Source organism: Varanus komodoensis, unplaced genomic scaffold, assembly GCF_004798865.1.
Source record: "Varanus komodoensis strain SLA01 unplaced genomic scaffold, ASM479886v1 scaffold7_3, whole genome shotgun sequence".
NCBI lineage: Eukaryota > Metazoa > Chordata > Lepidosauria > Squamata > Varanidae > Varanus > Varanus komodoensis.
Genome location: NW_025336480.1, coordinates 6209866 through 6229060, shown reverse-complemented (window position 1 = coordinate 6229060; position 19195 = coordinate 6209866). Strand labels below are relative to the sequence as shown.

General features: G+C 45.0%; 2 protein-coding genes across 5 annotated transcripts in view; both read right to left on the bottom strand.

The window, feature by feature from the left end:
• Positions 1–2568, bottom strand: part of PRELID2 (PRELI domain containing 2) — an 84837-nt gene extending 82269 nt beyond the window's left edge. For all 4 annotated transcript variants that reach the window (XR_006417026.1, XR_006417025.1, XR_006417024.1 and 1 more), the window contains exon 1: positions 2069–2568. Coding sequence is in view for 1 of the 4 variants with exons in the window: in XM_044454328.1 (XP_044310263.1) it covers positions 2069–2143 (75 nt within the window). In the remaining 3 variants the exon portion in view is untranslated. The remainder of the gene's footprint in view (positions 1–2068) is intronic.
• A 7194-nt stretch (positions 2569–9762) lies between these two features.
• On the bottom strand, positions 9763–16071 carry GRXCR2 (glutaredoxin and cysteine rich domain containing 2). Its single transcript, XM_044454137.1, has 3 exons — positions 15730–16071; positions 14124–14351; positions 9763–9942 (listed from the first exon to the last, which is right to left on the bottom strand). The coding sequence occupies exons 1-3, from the start codon at positions 16069–16071 to the stop codon at positions 9763–9765; spliced, it is 750 nt and encodes a 249-aa protein (XP_044310072.1).
• Positions 16072–19195: the final 3124 nt, after the last annotated feature.

Sequence of the window (19195 nt, the reverse complement as noted above, 5' to 3'; positions counted from 1 at the left end):
AACTAGCTACCAGTTGGCTCCCAAGCCTCTGAAGAAATGCCAGGTAAACAACAGCTGTGCTGATGTAATGTTGAATATTTCCTGTGGCCTCTGTGAGGCTACAGTGTGTTTGTGTAAGCCTGAGGCCTAGAGTAGTTACAGTGTTAAAGGCCTGCTTTAGTAGTACACGCTGGGGGACAGTTCTAAGGGATAGCATGATGATGGTTTTTAATACTTTTAGATAGTGTTTGGGCCAGGTATATTCAATTTTGATTGATCTGGGAAACACCAGACTCTGGCTTGCTACAGGTTCCACCTAGGTGGAAAAGGGCATTTAGAAAGACAGCTGAGGAGTTCACAGTAAGCTGATTAGGGTGCAATCCTATGCATGTTTAGACAGAAAAAGGCCCTGCAATTCCCAGCATTCCCCAGCCAGCATGTTGGGGGTTGGAGGGCCTTATTCTCCAACACCCATAGATGTTATGCCAGTGTGCTGCCTAAAGATCTTACTAAAAGAAAATTGCACAAGCAGGCATTAAAAACCAGATAAACTGTCCAAGTAGCTGAACAGAACAAGGATGCTGGCATCGAGACTGCATCCAAGAGCGGGACTTGACTGTGGGTATATCTCCCTGGGATGGAGGTTTAGGAATTTGGCCTGAGGTAAAAGAAGTAATTAAGAGGCTTGTATTAGTAACAGTGTCTCTTGTGTTCCTAAGAAGTGTCATCAAGCATTCCTTTGAAATCCACAAAGTAAGGATTAGTATTCCCTTATGCATAAACTATCCCTTTAATAAACAAACGTATTTATTAGTTCATCTCATCTCTAGTGGTGGCGGCCATATCACACCTAAGGTGCCTCATATCAAACTACCAGGAGATTTTAAAGAATTCTCAGAGAATGCGAGCAGAAAAGAGTCAACTTATAGAACTCTGAATCATGCTGTCAGGGTCTTCCTTAAGCCCTGAAATATAAACATTGTTAAAAAAAAAGAACCCAAAAAACAAAAACCTGAAACCATACAGATAGGACTGTGAAGTGAAAGTGCAGCTTTTCCATGAAGCCCAACTGAAAATACTAATTTGATCTTTCAAATTGCTAAATCCTGGGCCCAAGGTGCATTTTCACAAATGAAACTTCAAGATCTTTACCTCTGTATACAGTCACAATCAAAACAATTCCATGTACATGATTTTAATGTTGGGCTAGCTAATTAACAGCCTGGCAATACAGACAGGGAACCATTACAGTACGAAATGTAGAGGACACATCACATTTGTGTCTGACTGTTCCAATACGATAAAAGACCTTGGACAAGGCACCAAAAAATCTACAAAAAGGAAGGAGGCACAGGTGGCATAGTAATATACGATCTGATGAAGTGGCTGTTAGCAGGAATCAAGAGAACATGCCAGAAACAAACAGCACCCACCAGAGACTGTTCCGAGGACGGGCAGGGGAAAACGTGCTGGTGAGAGCACATGCACAACAGAAAATCAGTGGGAAGCAGAGTGCACATGCACCAAATCAACACAGAAGTCTCAAAAGGAGATGGGAGGGGGAATATAATCCCCTTCCCACGCACCCCCCCCCCAAGAGAAAAAGGCGACGGGGGAGCAAGGGATGCATATATACTATCGCAACTGACAATAATCGAGAAGGCAACAGCCGAAAGAGAAATCAGAGAATACCAGAAGAATATCATGAGAACAAATGCAGGTTCCACTGAAACCAGGAGGAGTTTTGCCTGCAAAACTGGAACCGCGCCCACAAAAGGGCTTCGGGGAGGGAGCGCGCACAGAAGATGTAGAGGGAGGCGGACGAGGCGTTCAGGAGGCTGATTTCTTCCTCGCCCGATCCTGAATATAACACTCTGTCTTCCGGTCTTCTTCCTGAATATAAGCTACCCTGAACTCCATTGTTTCAAAGGAAAGGGGAGTGATTCTTGGCCTCTTTTCCCGTGCCTTTGCAAAGACGAGCGGGAAGAGCGAGCAGAGCGCCGCGGGCCTCCGGGAAGTTAACGGAGCCCAGGGAAGCTGAGGCCTGGCCCCCACCCTTAGCCTCGGGGCGGGCGCCTCCCCGTTTTACCTTGCGGAGATAGCTGGCCACCACCTGCTCGAAGGGGTATCGGTACACCTTGTGCGCCTCCACGGTCACGCCCATGGTGGGAGCAGAGCCGCGCGGCCGCCCCTTCTGCAAACTTGTTCCTAAACTGCGGCGGCGCCCGCCCGTCCGCCGATGCTCGCCCAGCGCAGGCTCTGGCGCCCCCTCGCCTCCCCCTCCCCTTGCTGCACCATCACCCGCCGCCCGAGCAGCGTAAAGCTGCACAGCGGGATCGCCCGCCTGGCCTGCCGAGAAACGCCTTCCTAGGTCACAATGTAAACGCAGCCAGAGCACAACGCGGGCGGCGGCGGGAGCAGCTTGGTCTCATAGGTGGGGAGAGCGAGCGGGGAGGCTTTGAAGGCGGCAAGCAGTGGACTGAGGGCGCGTCTGCTTCGCAGCGCAGCCCAACGGTGCGTGCTCGCTTTGGGTAGCCGTGACTAAATAATGGCAGGACACGGTGACATGGACACGCTCGTGATCGCACAGAGCGAGGCCAGCAGCCCCGCCGCACGACCTTTTTCACGCGCACAGAATTGCTCCCCTTCGGAAACTGGACGGCGATCGAACGGAAGAAGTACCCACTCGGAGCCCAGTGACGTCACCGCCCCCGCCCACGTGTCTCCAGCCGAGCCTCCTCCCCATCCCGCCGGCTGCAGTTTGACGGGTCAAAGTTTGCTCGGCGGCTTCTGCAGGGATGCAGTACACGCCCCTGGGGTCATGTCAACGGAAATGTGGCTTTAAAAGTAGCCATCGTGTCCCATTTCCTGCAAGCAGCGTGGGAAGCGAAAGGGATCCACGCTGAGACAAAAGCGCCTTTTTCTGCGGGGTAATCCTTTACCCAAAATCCCAGTTGGAACTTACTCCCAGGGAAATCTGTATGTTGTTATTATTGCTATGATTTTTTCTTATTTTTCTATACAGCCCCAAAGCTGAAGCTGTCTAGGTGGTTCACAGCAATTTATTGCCTTATTTATCTTTACCACCCAACTGGCAAATGAGCACTGGATGGTTTGCAATCATAAAAGAAAGCATAAAATGAGCAGCAAGATAGTAATGAAAATATAACAATACTGAAAATACTGTTGAAGTGCTAACAATAAAATTAATCAGCGAAAGAGATTAAAGAGTAAACACCTGCTGGAAGAAGGTCTCAATCTGGTGTCTAAATGTATACAATGAAGAAGCCTTAGGCAGCAGTTCCACACACAGAGAAATTGGAAGTTGGCAACTTCCATCTTGCAGTCTTACTCTTGAGCATGCATGTGAGATCTAGTGGAATATGTATGAGTCCTCACCTTTAGAAGAGAGTAGTGAAGTCGCTCTGGTTGTATCCAATTAAGATTCAGTGAAGAAGGAATATGTAGCAAATGGATAATGCCTTGCAGTACAGAATACATCAATGCACCCTATGATCTGCTGATATGTGCAGATCGCTTTCCATTTGCTTTCCAGTCTTTGTAACCATAGTATGATCGCCTGTGACAACATTGTGATGTCCCAGAAAGCAGGTGTCCCTGCTTATTATGTGTAAGCTGAATTTTAGACCCTGGAATTTCAGGTGAAACCCCCTCCCATGACAGCTTCTATATGCAAATACATTAAAAGAAATAAATTCTTCCAAAATAACAAAACACAGTTTTAGGGTAAGAACCAGCAATAATATTAGAAATAATGGGAACGGGGATTCTGAAAAGACTGCCCCACGGCCACCAAGCTCATTCTCTTAAGTGGGCACATAAGTAGAGAGCCTCAGACATCAAACTCCGGAATGCAAGCAGGCTTGTGCGGCAGATAATGCACGTTTCGCTGAAGGCCCATCCTTGAGTAGTTCTCTTCAGGTAACTCCCCATATTCAAATAGTGAGTTTCTGCCAGTATGAGTATCTCACTGCTTCATCACTAGCCTCCAGGATCTACCTATCTTGGCTATTGAGAAGAAGGTAAGAGTAGCCCACCAGCCAACTATTTTCCGGGTGTAAAATATGACACTGGGCTGTGTCAACTACTGAGTAGTACCAGTTCTGCTGCATCAAGCTGTGATCTCAGCCTTTGAAGCCAAAAACCCTTAGAGCAGAGGAGTGGAAGCCGCATCTGACATTGCGGTGCCCACTCTTCCCTTTCTGTCTGAAGCCATGCCTGCAGCCGACAGCAGTGCTCTATCAGCAACACACACTTCTTGAACTTTTTGGCACCCAAGTGGAAATTGCAATCCCAGGCAATTAACTCATTGTGGGGACAAGTGCATACTGGCCTCAAAGGATCACACGCATTACATATTGTATCACAGCATCTTTTTGCTTGCATTTAGCTCTGGAATGAATCCAAAAGTTATCAGAAATATGATCCCTATTAGCCATGTTTGGAAGTGAGTTTAGTCATCATGTAGTCAGAGTGGCACCACATACGTGCAAGAGGAAAGTAGCAGCAGGCTCAGGGCAATTGCCACCGAAGTATGAAACATCTTTAGTGTGGGAAACAACCCAATAGGGACTGAGCGTGCTGAACGGCAGGAGAGGAAAACTGGAGAGAAATGGAGCAGAGATGACTGACTGGAACCCTCAGCAGAATCTACCACACCAGACCACTTACTACAAGGGGCGTTCAATGTATTCTCGGTATCGGGTTGATTTGCTATCGATGTGGGTAATTTAATTATTTCATTAGCTAATGACACTACCTGAGGGTATACATGCAAAATTTCAAATAAGTGTGATCATTCGTTCCCTAGTAATCCTCAGTGAAAGATGACCATGATGACTGACGCAACAATGTTGAAGAAAATCGAGCACCGCGCTGTGATTAAGTTCCTTACAAAACAAGGAAAAAGTCAAAAAAATCATTCATGAAGAGATGGTGGCCGTTTACCAGGACTCTGCACCTTCATTATCTACTGTTCAAAAGTGGTCAAGTGAATTTAAAAGGGGAAGAGAAAGCATTGAAGACAACCCTCGCTTGGGCGGGCCGGTTACTGCCACTATGAAAGAAAATGTGAAAAAAATTGAGAAACTTGTATTGGAGGATACCTGAATAAAAATCAAAATGTTAGCAGAGATGACAAACCTATCCGTTGGTACCATATTTACTATTTTTCATGACCATCTTAACCTTTCAAAGGTCTGTGCAAGATGGGTGCCGCAAATGCTCATGGCGCCTCAGAAACAAGTGCGAGTCGAGTGCTGTAGGGAGTTTTTAGAGCTCTGTGCTGAAGATCCATCGAGTATTTTTGACCGGATTGTTACTGGAGATGAAACTTGGGTTCATCACTATGACCCTGAAAGTAAGCAGGAGTCCATGCAGTGGGATAGAAAAGGTGCTGACCCTCCAAAGAAATTCAAAGTCACTCTATCAGCCAGAAAAATAATGGCCAAAGTGATCATGGTCACAAAGGGAATTTTATTGATTGAGTACACGAAAAAAGGTGAAACCATAAATGCAGCATCTTACACAACCACTCTGTGTAATTTAAGAGAAGCAATTAAAGAAAAAAGGCAGGGAAAACTGACCGCAGGTGTGTTGCTTTTTCACGACAAAGCACCTGTTTCGAAGGCTGCTGTGCGAGACTGTGGTTTCAAAGAAATAAACCACCCACCCTATAGCCCAGACCTGGCCCCCAGTGACTACTACCTATTCCTGAATTTTAAAAAAGATCTTCATGGAAAGCGATTTTCTGACGATGATGAGCTCAAGGCGGCAATTAATGCACATTTTTAGACAAGGAGGAAGGGGTTTTTTTACAGGGAATTGAAAAGTTAATTTCTAGATGTAGTAAGTGTATTGAAGTTACGGGGGATTACATTGAAAAATAAAAATTATTTCAATTTATTATTCCTTTTTCTTCATGCTGGTACTGATAATACATTGAACGCCCCTCGTACACTGCAGTGTTCTCTTGTGAACGTTGACATTGCCTTCCCTGCATTGGGCATTCCACTATTGCTCCCCACTTTTAGCCTTACTAGTGCCTTTCTGGTAGGAAAAGGATCTTTCTGGGCCATCTTCATTGTCCCACCCTGACATCTTGCTTTAGAGATGTTAGATGCTTTCAGTGAGTTAAGTGCTCCAAGCAAGAATTAGATGTGACATGCAAGTCACATGTTTGTTTTCTTTGTGTGTGTTATTGTTGCTGTTGCTGCTGTTGTTGTAGTTTTCCCTTTTTATTTTACTCAGCAAGCACAAGAAGTTGCAATCTTAACTCCAGGTCTGGGAAGTGGATTAAGCACTGCTTAGCTCAAAACCACCTACGCCCAGAGCTGCCTTTCCACACCTAGCGAAAAAGATACAGGCAAGGTGTTTTGCATCGTTAATGGGTGTGGGATTGCTGGGCTTTCGCTACAGTCAGCAGTTCCTTGCCATGCAAATAGCAGGTGAGTCATAGAAGCAGAATCAGTATTATCAGAGCTCCATTCTTCACCCAACTAGCAAGACTCACCAGGACAAGTGCTGGGCTTATGGAGGCAAAGCTTGAATACTGTAATAATATAGGCAAAGGAGGAGAGCAGAGGATGCAATGGGGACATTTGGCCCTTTTGAGGGGTAGCCCCGTCAAAGCAGCAACAAGGGTAGCCTTAAAGCTGAAGGGTGCCGTTCCTTCCACTCCTTGACAAAATTGGAGGTTTTTAGGGATGTATGGGAATTTCATTCCACTTGCACAAGTAGGCTCCAGCACAAGTGCAAAATTGTGCAGCCCCTCCCCCATTAAACAAACAACAATCCCACAGGTCCATACAACTCAAACAAAGCAGTTGTGCTGTGGAATCCACAGATCAGGCTCATGGAAATCTGAACTCATTTCAATCCATGGAGCAGTCCTTCAAGGTATTTCTTTATTTGGGTATTTTTATCCTGTCCAATTACAACACATCTGCTTACAAACAGGACCTTACAAACAAGGTTCTGACAACAGTCTCGGCGGTGACGTGAAAATTGTACACGCAGAACTATCCAGTGGTGAAACTGTTCACTACTGACCTAGATGGACGAAAAGGTAACCTCTGAAGCAGCGCCCAATACATGCGCTAGCCATGCTCTATCAACATTCAAAGCCTTTATGGAATGCGTTTTTTAGGACTGAAAAATCTTATGCGCGTACATGAGGACATTTACAAGATGATCTTCAAAATAGTTCTTGTGTCAATGAGACACACACTGGTGAATGTCAACATTACAGAATCTAGGCAGGTCTTAGAAATATGATGGTATTAGGACTATTAATGCAGCTGTTCCAGAGAAACTGTCTAATAGATACATCCCAAAACACACACTTGGCCATAAATTAGTCCAGCTACACTTGCAGCCTCAGCAATGTGTGAGAAATCTCTAGGCTCATCAAGAGCCTTAGAGCTCATATACAAGCAAAGCCAGCACTGACATTACCAGAGTTACAATAAGCTAAAGCTACAGGCTTTGGGAGAAAGCTCTCTCATTGGCCTCCTTATTTGTAACAGTTCTGGTGCTGCAAATGGTAGCATGCTAAGTATTCAGCACTGCTTCTTCATCTGAGCTAATTAGAGTTCATGGTTTAGAAATTACAACTGGGGATTCATTTTAAAGAACATGAGCTCCATTTGTTAACAACCAAATCCTAGGAGAGGTAGAGTTTCCCCATTAACATCAGTAGCAGCTCTCTGAATAAGGCCATAAAACACAGTCTCCCTTTTTGTCCAGTTTCACTGGTATTTTGTTTTTGCTTTTTTCTCCTTTTCTTCATTAGTGTTTAGAATTAGGAAATGCTGTCTAAATCATAGAACAGAAGGAAACAGAGTTCTCTAATAACTGTAAATTTGAAATGAGACCAATCTGCAGAAAAAGCCATGCACCACTGGAGGGATAAATGTACAGCTAATTGCAAAATGGTATGTGAATTGAAAATGCCATGAATGTTTTGCTAGGCAACTGAAAGTGCAATCATACAACATCTTACTATTTATTTCAGGACCAACCTCTTGTTATCAGCCATAACAGTTTAAGGACTGGTGTGTCCCTATTCTAGCAAGCTGCAGAAGGATAATTAATTTCTGCCCTACAGTACTCATAACCTAAAACAAAGAAATTCAAGACATTATAAACACAGCATTTGAGAAATGTGCTCAAGAGCTCTCTGTCTGTCTGTCTAATAGATACACAACTCTGGGGAAGAGGTATGGAACAGCATGGGATGCTTTCTATGGAGAAGAGCCCAAATTCTCCAGAAGTGCCCAAAAACTTTTCCCTCTTACTTGTTGCCTCATTGGGACCTGTGCATAGTGGTGGCATAGTGAGCAATCAGTGCTGCTGCTTCCATTAAAGCAGTTTAGAATTCCCAATGTGCAACCAGAGAGTAAGAATTAAAGAATAAGAACCCATAATGGGATTAAAGCAAAGTCCATATGACATTTTATTGATTTCACTTGAAGACGGAAGCTTAAATCTCCTCCATTGAAATTGGTGAGACTCAAGGATAGCTTTCCTGGGCAGATCATGGCCTGATTTGTTAACGAACTTACAGAAAGCAGCATCACTCTTAATGCCATGGGACATTAACATTAAAGTGTTCTCTAGTTGAGCTGCTCCTTAAGAGGCAGAGGTTCAGAACCTCAGGCCAGGGGCCAAATCTGGCAGTCCAGCTGTCCCAGTCTGGTCCTCTGAGCTCCCCTTGGAGACCACAGCCTCTGTGCATGGCCCCACTCCTTTCCCCCATCCACAGACCTTAGTCATTTCCCAGCTTTTGTGCAGAATTTCCCCTAGTCTGAGGGAGTCATCCTATGGTGATGGCCATACTCAGGAGGCATCCAGTGTAGAGTGGGAGGAAGCCATTGCAGCCCCTCCATCCCCCCCCTCCCCACTGTGCATTTTCACACCTTTTGGCCCATCACCTGGAGCAGGAAGGCAGGCATCAGCATGGCTTGCTGTCTGGCCTCCCTGCCCCATCCCTGGCACCCTTGCACAAGGCTGCTTTGCTGAGCAGAGGGATCAGCTGGTGCAGTTCTTCCTGTATCAGCTGCAAGGGGGAGGGAGCACAGCTTTCATTCCCAGCTCTAGGGTTCAAGCACAGTTTCCAATCCTGAGCCAGAAATCTAAACAAATCCCATGATCCTTCAAATGCTTTCTGGGGATCATAGGATCACTCCCCAAGAGACTGGGATGCCTCTCCTAAGGCTTATGAACTGGGACCATGACCTTCAAGCTGGAACAAGCAGGGGTGAGGGCACAGCCCTGTCCCATTTGCCTTCTGCCATACCCAGCACTGTAGTGCGAACCTCAAAAGCGTCTTCAAAGTAGATGTTGGCCCTGAAGATTTAAAAGGATGTGTACTCTTGTTGCAAGGATCTGCCTTCTGTTGACAGAAATTCTCCACTCACAGAAGGTACCTCTTCTTGATTTGGGAGGAATCTTCCCTTCCCAGCCTGTACCAGACCTCGCCCCGTTCAATAAAATCCCCAAAGGCTCTATGTAGTGTTTTTAGGGGCTGTGACTATCACAAGACTGTCATGAGAAGCAGCAGGCAGGGAAGTCTTTTTCTACCAGCCCAGTTGCATGTGCCCAAATCCGAACCCATCCCATTCTATCCTAACCAAAGGGTTAAGGACATAACAGATGCAGAATACTCAGAACGGTACAAAGACATAAATCATTTGGAAGATTCTTTTCCTACAGAGAGCATACAAATAATTGAAGTCAAGAGAAGCCAGATAGCAGGTACAGTCACTGAACACAGGTCTGGCAAGGCTGCTGGCCATTTTCATTGCAAGCAGGGCATCTTAGGGCTCGGTAGGACTCTTTAAACCGGTTAGCCAGCATTGAAAACTTGCTTCCATGGCACACGGAGCAGGGTGCACAGCCAGATCCCTTACACTGGGGACAGCTGTTCTCATCCTCGCCTTCCTGAAACAGAAAGGACCAATCAAAACAAGCTCCTTCATTCTGCTTCACATAATCCTTTAGCCCAGAGAGTGGGCAGCACGGTCTTCCAGATGTCAGTGGACAGCAGTTCCCATCAGCCCCACCTACACAGGCCCCATTTCTAGCCAAACTGATTCCAATTAGCAGGAAAAATTCCTCTAGCATATGATGGTTCCTGGGGATTGGATACTTTACTTTTCTATTTGCTTGATTCATAATTTGCTAATATCCATTCCTTTCTGTGATCCAAGTCCCTTGCCAATCTTTCCCCAACCCATTTCTTGTAGAAATTATGCACAATAAATGAATGTGCATGTTGTTCATTTGCTTACTCCCAATTCCAGAATTGAAATACTGCTCATACATAATATACACATTCCTGCCTTTAAAGGACAGAATCATTGACTGTAGAAATGTTCATTTATGCTCTGGAAAAGGTTCATTAAACCTGGATTTCTGACAAACCTCCCCTTCCAGAATCTGCCAAATCGGCCAGAATCCAAAGCTCAATGGTTACTGCGAGCACAGTAAGGGATCTCTAAGTTGGAGCAGAGTTTTTCTGTACTGATGAAGTCTGCTAATCTCATTGAGCTTCCTCAGAGTAAGAGATTTCTGCACATGTGCAGTGAGACCTATCACATTGTACAAGCTTCTACAACCATAGATCCCATGCTGATTCATTAACACTGTGATAGAGTTTGGCCAAGAGATTTCCCTTCACACATGGATTGGGAACGGGCAAATTGATGTCTTCCAGAACTTTTCAGCTGCAACTCCCATAAACTCTAGTCACCATGACCAATGGTCAAATTAGGGAAATTATGTTCTAAAGCATCTGCCTACCTCTGCTGTAGACTCAGATTAAGTAAACCTGTCTCAGGTCTTTCTTTAACTGGCTCTTAGATACATGGATCAAAAAGTCACTGTGACAGCCCATCAACAATTAGACCACACCAAAGTCATTGCTCAATTTCCATAATTCTACCAGCTTCAGCTAGTGGCCCAGCTACAGCCTTATCTGGGCAGGGGTAGCCTGGTTTCAGTCATCTGTACTCAGTGTACTCTATGTGGGGCTGCTCTTGAAGACAGTTCAGAAGTTGCAGCTCATGCAGAATGTGGAAGTCAGGTTAATAACTGGGACCCAAAGGGCCAAACACATAAGACCAGTTCTTGCTCATTGGCATGTCTGCCCTTATCCATCCTGGCCCAACTCAAGGTGCTGGTTTCAGCCTATAAAACCTTACCCAGCCTGGAATCTCAATACATGTTAGAGCACCTCACCCAATCACAATGTACTTGGGGTGCTGCATTCAACCTCTGGGCCCTTCCTCCAAGTGCCAACTCCAAAGGAATCAAGTGCCAACTTGGATGGAGGCAGAGGGGGTAATGCCCCCTCTATGGAACAGCCTCCCCAGTGCAGCCTGCCTGGCACTGGGCTTATAACCTTTTTGGTGCCAGGTTAAGACAGACCTTTATGCCCAGGCCTGTAAAGATTAGTTTGATTGCCCAGGGAATTGAGGGGATTCCTGTGCCAGGTGTTTTCCTTTTAAAGGTATTTTAGCTGTTTTCAATTTTTTAAGATGTTTTGATTTTATGATATTTGTATTGCATTGTATTGTTTTGTTTTTCATGGATCACTGTAAAGCACTCAGAGAACTTTGGCTATGGGGCAGGATCTAAATGAAATAAGTTTATAAATAAAAGTTAGAATAATGGCCTGGTGGTTTTTGCCTTTTCAAACATGTTCCTCTGATTTGTTCAAACTTTATGATATCACATGTTGTGGGGCAGGGGGAGATGAGTTCAAAAGCTGATGAGATTTGATTTCAAGAATATAACAGGCTGGTAGGTGGACAGGTTAGAAGGGGTATAGAGTTCAGCTCCCTTGAGCTATTTTGCTAGAAAAAGAAACAAAGAGTAATAAGAATGGGTGGAGAATATGGAAGCACTGTCCTCTCACACATAATCTGGTAATTTCATTGAAGATCTAGGATTCAGAGCATTATGTCTGTAGAAAACACATTTCTCACCAGCCTCACTGTTTTGATAAACAACCTGGAATTTGTGGGGGCACTTGTCTGGGAGGGACAGTTTAATCAGTGGGCACACCTAGGCAAGTGCCCACGGTGCCACTTAGAAGAGGAGATCAGTATCCACCTGGCTTAGAATATGCAAATGAGATGGCATGGCATGCTCAGTAAACAAACAAAGTAAAAGAAATTTCTCATCCTGATTTTTAGCTGGAAATGGCACAGGCCTCGGGCTTAATAGCCTACATACCACCTACCTCAGGGAGGCAAGATGGCTGGTTTAAAGACAGTGTACCTGGGACAGCCCAGTCACATCCACAAACGATATACAGTCTTCCTCAGTGTCTGTATTTCTCCAGGTAAGTTTCTACCACCTACATGGCTTGACCTCTCCCCGCCCCCTGTAGACGCACACAGCTAGAAGAAAAGAAGAAGCAATCTCCCCATCCAGAACCTTTCCTCCCTCCCACGACAGGAAGGGAGAAGGAGGATGGCAAAAGGAGTAAGGTGAGCACTGGGCTGGCCAAGGGATGCTTCCCAGCAGAGCCGGCCCTGCCATTAGGCAGAGTGGGGGAGCTCCCTCAGGGAGCAGAAGCTGCAGGCTGGAACAGAGCAGTGGCCAAGTGTTGGCGGATCGACTTTTGTGTGCCGTGAAGTCCGCAAGGCCCTGTAAGAGCACGTACTGCCCTCAGGCACAGGGGAGGCAGTGCCAGTATAAATTCCCCCAGCTGTCTGGGGCAGAGAGCACGCTTCTTCCACCACACACCCCAGCTACCACCGGCATCCCCACCCCTTTTGAAACCCTTGCTTTTCTCCCTGCTCCTGTGGCTGCTAGCACCACCACCGTGCACCTGCCCATCTAACTCCACCCACCGCACCTTGCCTTCCCTGTGAGGGGTCCTTCCAGCAGAGGTGACCCAGGAGATCGCCTGTGCTTGGGCATAGCTTTTCAGGACTCTGGCCAAACCCATCTTCTCTGGAGAGCCTCCCACCCTCCAGCTCACACCCTCCAGCTCACACTCCCAGCACCAGCCAGCGGGCAGTGGCAGCGTTCAGGCACCTCTGCTCTGTTTGTTCTTAGGATCTGCTCAGAATGAAGCAGAGGGTGGGTGGGAATAGCCAGCAGGCCTCTGGGGCAGAGGACACTGTTTGCTGTCCCTCCTACAACACCACCTGAGGTCAGGGATTCACCTCACCTAATGGGAAGGCTGGCCCCAAGGCACTCTGCTGCCCTGTCAGGACTGCGGAGGTTAAATGCAACTGCTGGTGCGGTCGGCTTCTCGGTGTGGAATGGAGAGCTGCGAGGACAGGGCCTCCTGTGTGCTGTCCCAGGCAGAATGTGATTCCCAGTGAGTCGGATCCAATATTATGTATTTGCCTGCACATGTTAACTAGGCAGGGAAAGAACAACCATTCCTGTGTCTCAAGGCCTCTGTGTGCTGCCTGCCGCGCACCTGGCTTTGTTAAGGTCTGTTCGAACAAACAGGGAACAGAATGGATGGCTGTGGCAAGCACACAAAAGAGACCAGTTGTCTTGCCATCTGTGTGTGCAGAAGGGGCCCCATGTGCCAGAGCTGCACATGCAACATCATGCTTTAAAGGGATACGGCACAGGATAATTAGGCCTCCTTTCAATGCTTCTGTGTACGTTTGTGTGTGCTGTAGTTGCAAAACTGGTGCAACTGTGAGTTCCTCCCATGTGTGCAGATTTTAGTGAAACATTTGACAGCAGTTGGAAATATGCAAGACAAGTTAATGCATTCTGAGGGTCATCTAGATCATTATTGCTTCTGATGGGGCAACTTATCTCACCTTATCACTTTAGGCTCAAATGCCATTAACATAGAAAGCTTGCCAGGGAAAGCTCTTGAAAGTTCATTGGTCCTTATCAGGCCAGGGGGCAGTGGGGAGGCACAGACTAATCCTTGTGTTTTTCCCTTTAAAATTTTAAATGTGTGTACATTAGCCTGCATTATTACCTTTTCTGCTGCTACCTGTTACCTTTCTGCTCCAGATGGAGAGGGACTAAACCACCACATTCTTTATTAGAGGGGATGGTGATGTATTAATGATTGGGGTTCTGGCCACAGTGGGTGAATCTTGAATAAGAGAGAAGGAAGCATCTTGGCTTACCTGCACATGCTGGTTGAGCTGGAGTTGCTTTTCAGTATCTTTCATGTTCCCATCGTGTTGGCTGCTACCGTTTCCTCTTCTTTCTTCATGATGCACAAAGGAGCAGTCATCCATGCCTTCGTTCTGCATGATCTTTTTCACCAATTCTTTCTTAGTCATGGGTGTTCGGATTATTTTCAGGTTGCTAGTATAGATGATAATCTTCCCAAAATCTAAAATGGGGGATTGCTAAAATGGAATGGGGCACTGATAAGTCGAGAAGAGCTAAAAGACCAACAACCAGCTTGACAAGCTGCGACCAGTGCTCAAGGCTTACAAGCTTGCTTTCTGGCAAAGCTAGGGATGTATGAGAAATTCACTTCAGTTTCGTTGCATCAGTTCATATGAATGCTTCCAAAATTATGTGAGATTAATTTTTCTAGGTTGATTACTCTTATGAAAACTGAAATCAGCAACTGTCAAAAATCTTTGGAAGTTAGTAGCATCATTTCTCTTGTTTCCATTTAAGCAAATTTACATTCAAACATACCTCTGTTATAGAAGAGAGAAGACAAGAGTGTCTGGTTTACTATATATTTAATAAAGGGGTATCCTGGTGAGTGGGAAGCAGAAGAAACAGGAAAGGAGCAGCAGACCAGAGAGCTGCCTTTCCTCCCTCTCCAAAACACCCTTACTAGATGGGTGGCAAAGCCTATTTGGCAAAACCAAGAGATGGCAGAGGATGAAAAGGCAAACATCAATTCCATGCCTCCTACGGCACTAACCTGGCAGAACACTGGAGCCTCGTGGGCTTCTGAAAGGTGAGGGTATATTTTCTAAAGCAGCTTAGAGTGTTTTATAAATTCTGCCATTCTTTTCTTTGCTATTCATTTTAAAACTCTCTCTGTGTTTGTGTACTTTATTACAGCGACTTTACCAAACTGGCCAATTTTTTCTTGTCTCCTATGTATCTGGGCAAAGGTTCCATTTATTATACAGGAAGAACTTCATTTTGCACCTTTTCCAGGACCTGTATCTAAACCTCATGGAACAGAAAAAATGTGTTCTTCTAAAAGGATAGCTTCTTGGCCAACTTGAGAACTGTATGCTGCATGAGGACTACATGTAACTTTCGTATTTGTCATTTTAAGTATGTCAACATTTCTATAATGGAAATTACGGCTTATGTAATTTGTGACCCAGCAAGCAGAAAGTGGGCCACTAGCTATATAATGTGGCTTTCTAAGTGTTTAATCCACCCTGGTGTTTCTATTCTATTCTATTCTGGTCCCAGAACAGGCAACAAAATGGGAAGTTTAGTTCCAGATTGTGTGCTCTGACTGGCAGTAGTTCTCCAAGCAGAGCTCTTTGTTTTGCTTCACCTCCTCCTGTATCCCCTTAACTAACACTACCAATGATCCATAATAATACCATCTACAATTTTGCTAACTTTCTTCTCAGAATTGTCCATACATGGAAGCACTGGAAATATTACTATAAAGCTAGTTAGCAAATACAATGTACATTAACAGTTACAGGCAGCCAACTGAGCTTATGCTAAACATCTCTCCATTCACTTAAAAAGCTCAAATGTCTTGAGTCAGCAGAACCAAGTAGCATTACTTACTGTCTGAGAATCCTCTTCCTGGTAGTCATTCAAGATGGAAGGGCTACCTGTGAGGGTATATTTGTTCCCCTCTCTGAATACACTGATCCTTTGTGCATTCAGTTTAGCTGGTGGAGAAAACCTGGATTCAGATGCTTCTCCAATCCCAAAGAAATTGTCTCTGGGTTCAAAATTCAAGTGTCGAAAACTATGAGGATATTCTGCCTGAGGCATTTCAAGCTCCTGCCCATCTTCATAGACCTGCTTCAAGAGTCGACCACTGTATGCTGACGAAATTTTGAATCTCACTTTTCGGGATCTTGCATCATGTCTCTGGCTTAGTTTCTTCTGAAGCTCATCCATGAGTATGGGGTTTTTCAGTGCTTTCCAGAAATTAGTTCAGCAAGGAAGGCTTTGGACTTATAAAAAAAAGCTGCACACTTGGGCAATGTATAATTCAAAGGTCCTATCAGACCCTCTCATGTTACAGTTTAAGAGGATACCTTGGTATTAAACATTGATAGAGCTTCATGAGAGGAAAGAATTGTTATGATGAAATGCAAACAGACATTTACTCAAGCAAACAGTGAATTAGTTGGTTTATAAAACATACAATTGCACTGTCTTGCAAAGGACAACATTGGAAGGGATTTATAGCCAGAAAAGAAGGAAGTACACATACAGGAGTGCATGTATTTTGCAGTGGTAGAAATAATTTCAAACACATAGTACCTACAGTTTTACTCAGTGGTTCTTCCCCCTTAAGTGAACTAAATGAGGACACAGCATGGTATTAAAGAAGAAATCTGCACTAAGCAAAATAATTCCTTGATTTTCTCACAAGAGACAGAAAGCGTTATGCAAGCTGATACCCATTTACCTGAGAATAAATACAAGAGGCCTCAGTTCTGAGTAGACATGTACAGAACTGTGGTGTAAGTCAACCTTATGCACAATGATTTCTGAGTGGGACCTGCTGAACACAATTAGATTTATCTTCTGAATAAACCTGCCTAGAGTGGGACAGGTGTGGGGAACATTAGGCACATGGGCCAGATTTGGGCCTCTTGGGGTCCCAGTGTGGGCCTCCAGGCTCTCCAGATGGCCACAGCCCCTTCTCCTAGTCCCACCATTTTTCCCACTACCACCAATTGTCTGACAGTTTCCTGGCTTGTGTGTAGTCTGTCCCCATTTTAAAAGGTTTAAAACTTAATTCCTGGCAGTAAGTTATAATCTACAATATGCCAGTTTTGTCTCCTTAGTATTATTGGCCCCACCACTCTTCTTACATTTATATCCCACCTTTCTAAAATGGAATTCAAAGTGGCATTTCCCAGCAATCTCACATCCAGACTTGGCCAAACCTAGACCTGCCTTTGTCCATCTGGCCCAGTATTGTCAGCATGGACTGGCACCAGCTCCCCAGGGCCTCAGGGAGAGGTTTTTCTGCCCTGCCTGAAGATGCCAGGGGTCAAACCTTGGACCTGCATGCAAAACAGATGCCCAGCCTCCCAACTATGGCCCCTCCAAGCACCATGGGTCTGGATGGTCATTTGAGAGACTGAATTTTTTGTTTGTTTGTTTAACATGCTCTCTCTCTCTCTCTCTCTCTCTCTCTCTCTCTCTCTCTCTCTCACACACACACACACACACACACACACACACACACACACAGAGTGTCTTCAGCTGGCATTGGTTATATCTGGCTGTTAAGAAACCCTGATCGACTCAAAGTATCTAGGAGGGGCAGGGAGGTTAAGCAAAATGCAAAACCTCATTTCCTATGTATGACAGCAAGGATTTAAACAAACATGCTTCCAAATTCAGAGTGACTGCTGAGGAAGCTTAGCTAGCTCCCCAAACAGAGTTTGGATGCTGTAAAATAGCAGAAGGCATGTCAAACAAATGCAGGTTCATCAAGAAGCCCCAGAGCATGCCTGAAAGAAAAAGTATCAGAAGAATTAATCATTTGTGTTGTAAGCCGCCCCGAGGCTTCGGCAAGGGGCGGCATAGAAATGTAATTATTATTATTATTATTATTATTATTATTATTATTATTATTATTATTTCTGCTTTTGTTCTTGTTCTTTTTTCAAATGTAGTGCCCAGTAGAAAACTCTTAAGCCTACAAAGCTAAACTTTCAGGGAGACTTTTATTCATCAGAAATATGAGAAACACATGAATGCTATTTCAACTCCTTCATACATTTTTGTAGGGCAGGATTCACTGGGCATGAAGGAGTGATTCTGACCGCTATGAGCTTGGAGTACAGACCATGTATTCTACTTTAGCGGAAGGAGTTCTAATGCCATCCTCCTACAACTCTCCCAGTGCAACAAAAATCACTATAGGTTTAGGAATCACGTATCTTGCAAAAGGTGGTTATCTCCCTTCAGTACAGAACCTACGAAGCCTTACACACCATGGGACCAACGTACCTGTCAGAGAGACGCAGGCAGCCATGATCTACTCAGACACGGTGCTCAACCTCTGAGCATCGTGTCTGAGTAGATCTGAGTGCCAGCCCCAAGGGAGGCGCAGACAGTGGCGAACACTGCTCTTCGTGGTGGCCCCTCATCTATGGAACAAGTTAAAATGGCTGGTATGCTAAGACCTGTAAAGGCTTTAACACATACAGCAGTTGTGCTTTCACAACTCTGAGGTGTTTCTTGTAACTTAGTCCCTAGAATTTTGAGAGCAGCAACATGGTTGCTGCCTGCTCTCCTAGCTCTGGCCAGCTTCCTGCTGCCTGCATACAACTTCCTGGAGGTAACTGGCAATCAATTCTGCAGCTAATGCTTAAGGCCAGATTGTACTAAACTGATTAAAAGGTTCCTCTCATATAAAAGTAAAACTAGAACAGAATCAGGTAATCCCCTTCCAAGAGGCCAGATATCCTGCCTAAAGTGTTACATTAAGATAGTCCTGTGCATTTTGAGGAAGGAACTGAAATCCACTTGTGAATCACACATTAAACTGCCCAGGAGAAGCCCTTGCTCCTGAGATAATCTAACATTTTGCTTGAGTGTTTCAGAAAAGACACATGGGTCTTTATTTCACCAGCATGACCTAGTGATGAAGGTATTGGACTGGGACTCAGGAGATTTGATTTTAGTCCCCACTTGGCCGTGAAACTCTGGGTGATTTTGGACCAGTCACTGTTTCTCAGCCTAACCTACCTTGCACAAAAATAAAGTGAATGAATAAATAAAACATTTCTGTTCAGTTAGAACTCTCCAGCCTTCCAACTCCTAGAACCTTGTGATGGTTTCGCTCAGTGAAATGACTGCTGGAAGCTCCATGAATAACAATGATCAGAAGTGAATCATGGTGTGTACTTTTTGGTGCATGTGAAATATCCATGCTGGTGAGCAGAAATTTCCTCCAAACAATAAACTATTTTGTAGCCATAATGGCAGAAAATCAATGAGGGAAAAAAGCCTTTCTCCTTTTTTCCCCTCTTGCATGGTAATCAAACCATCGATG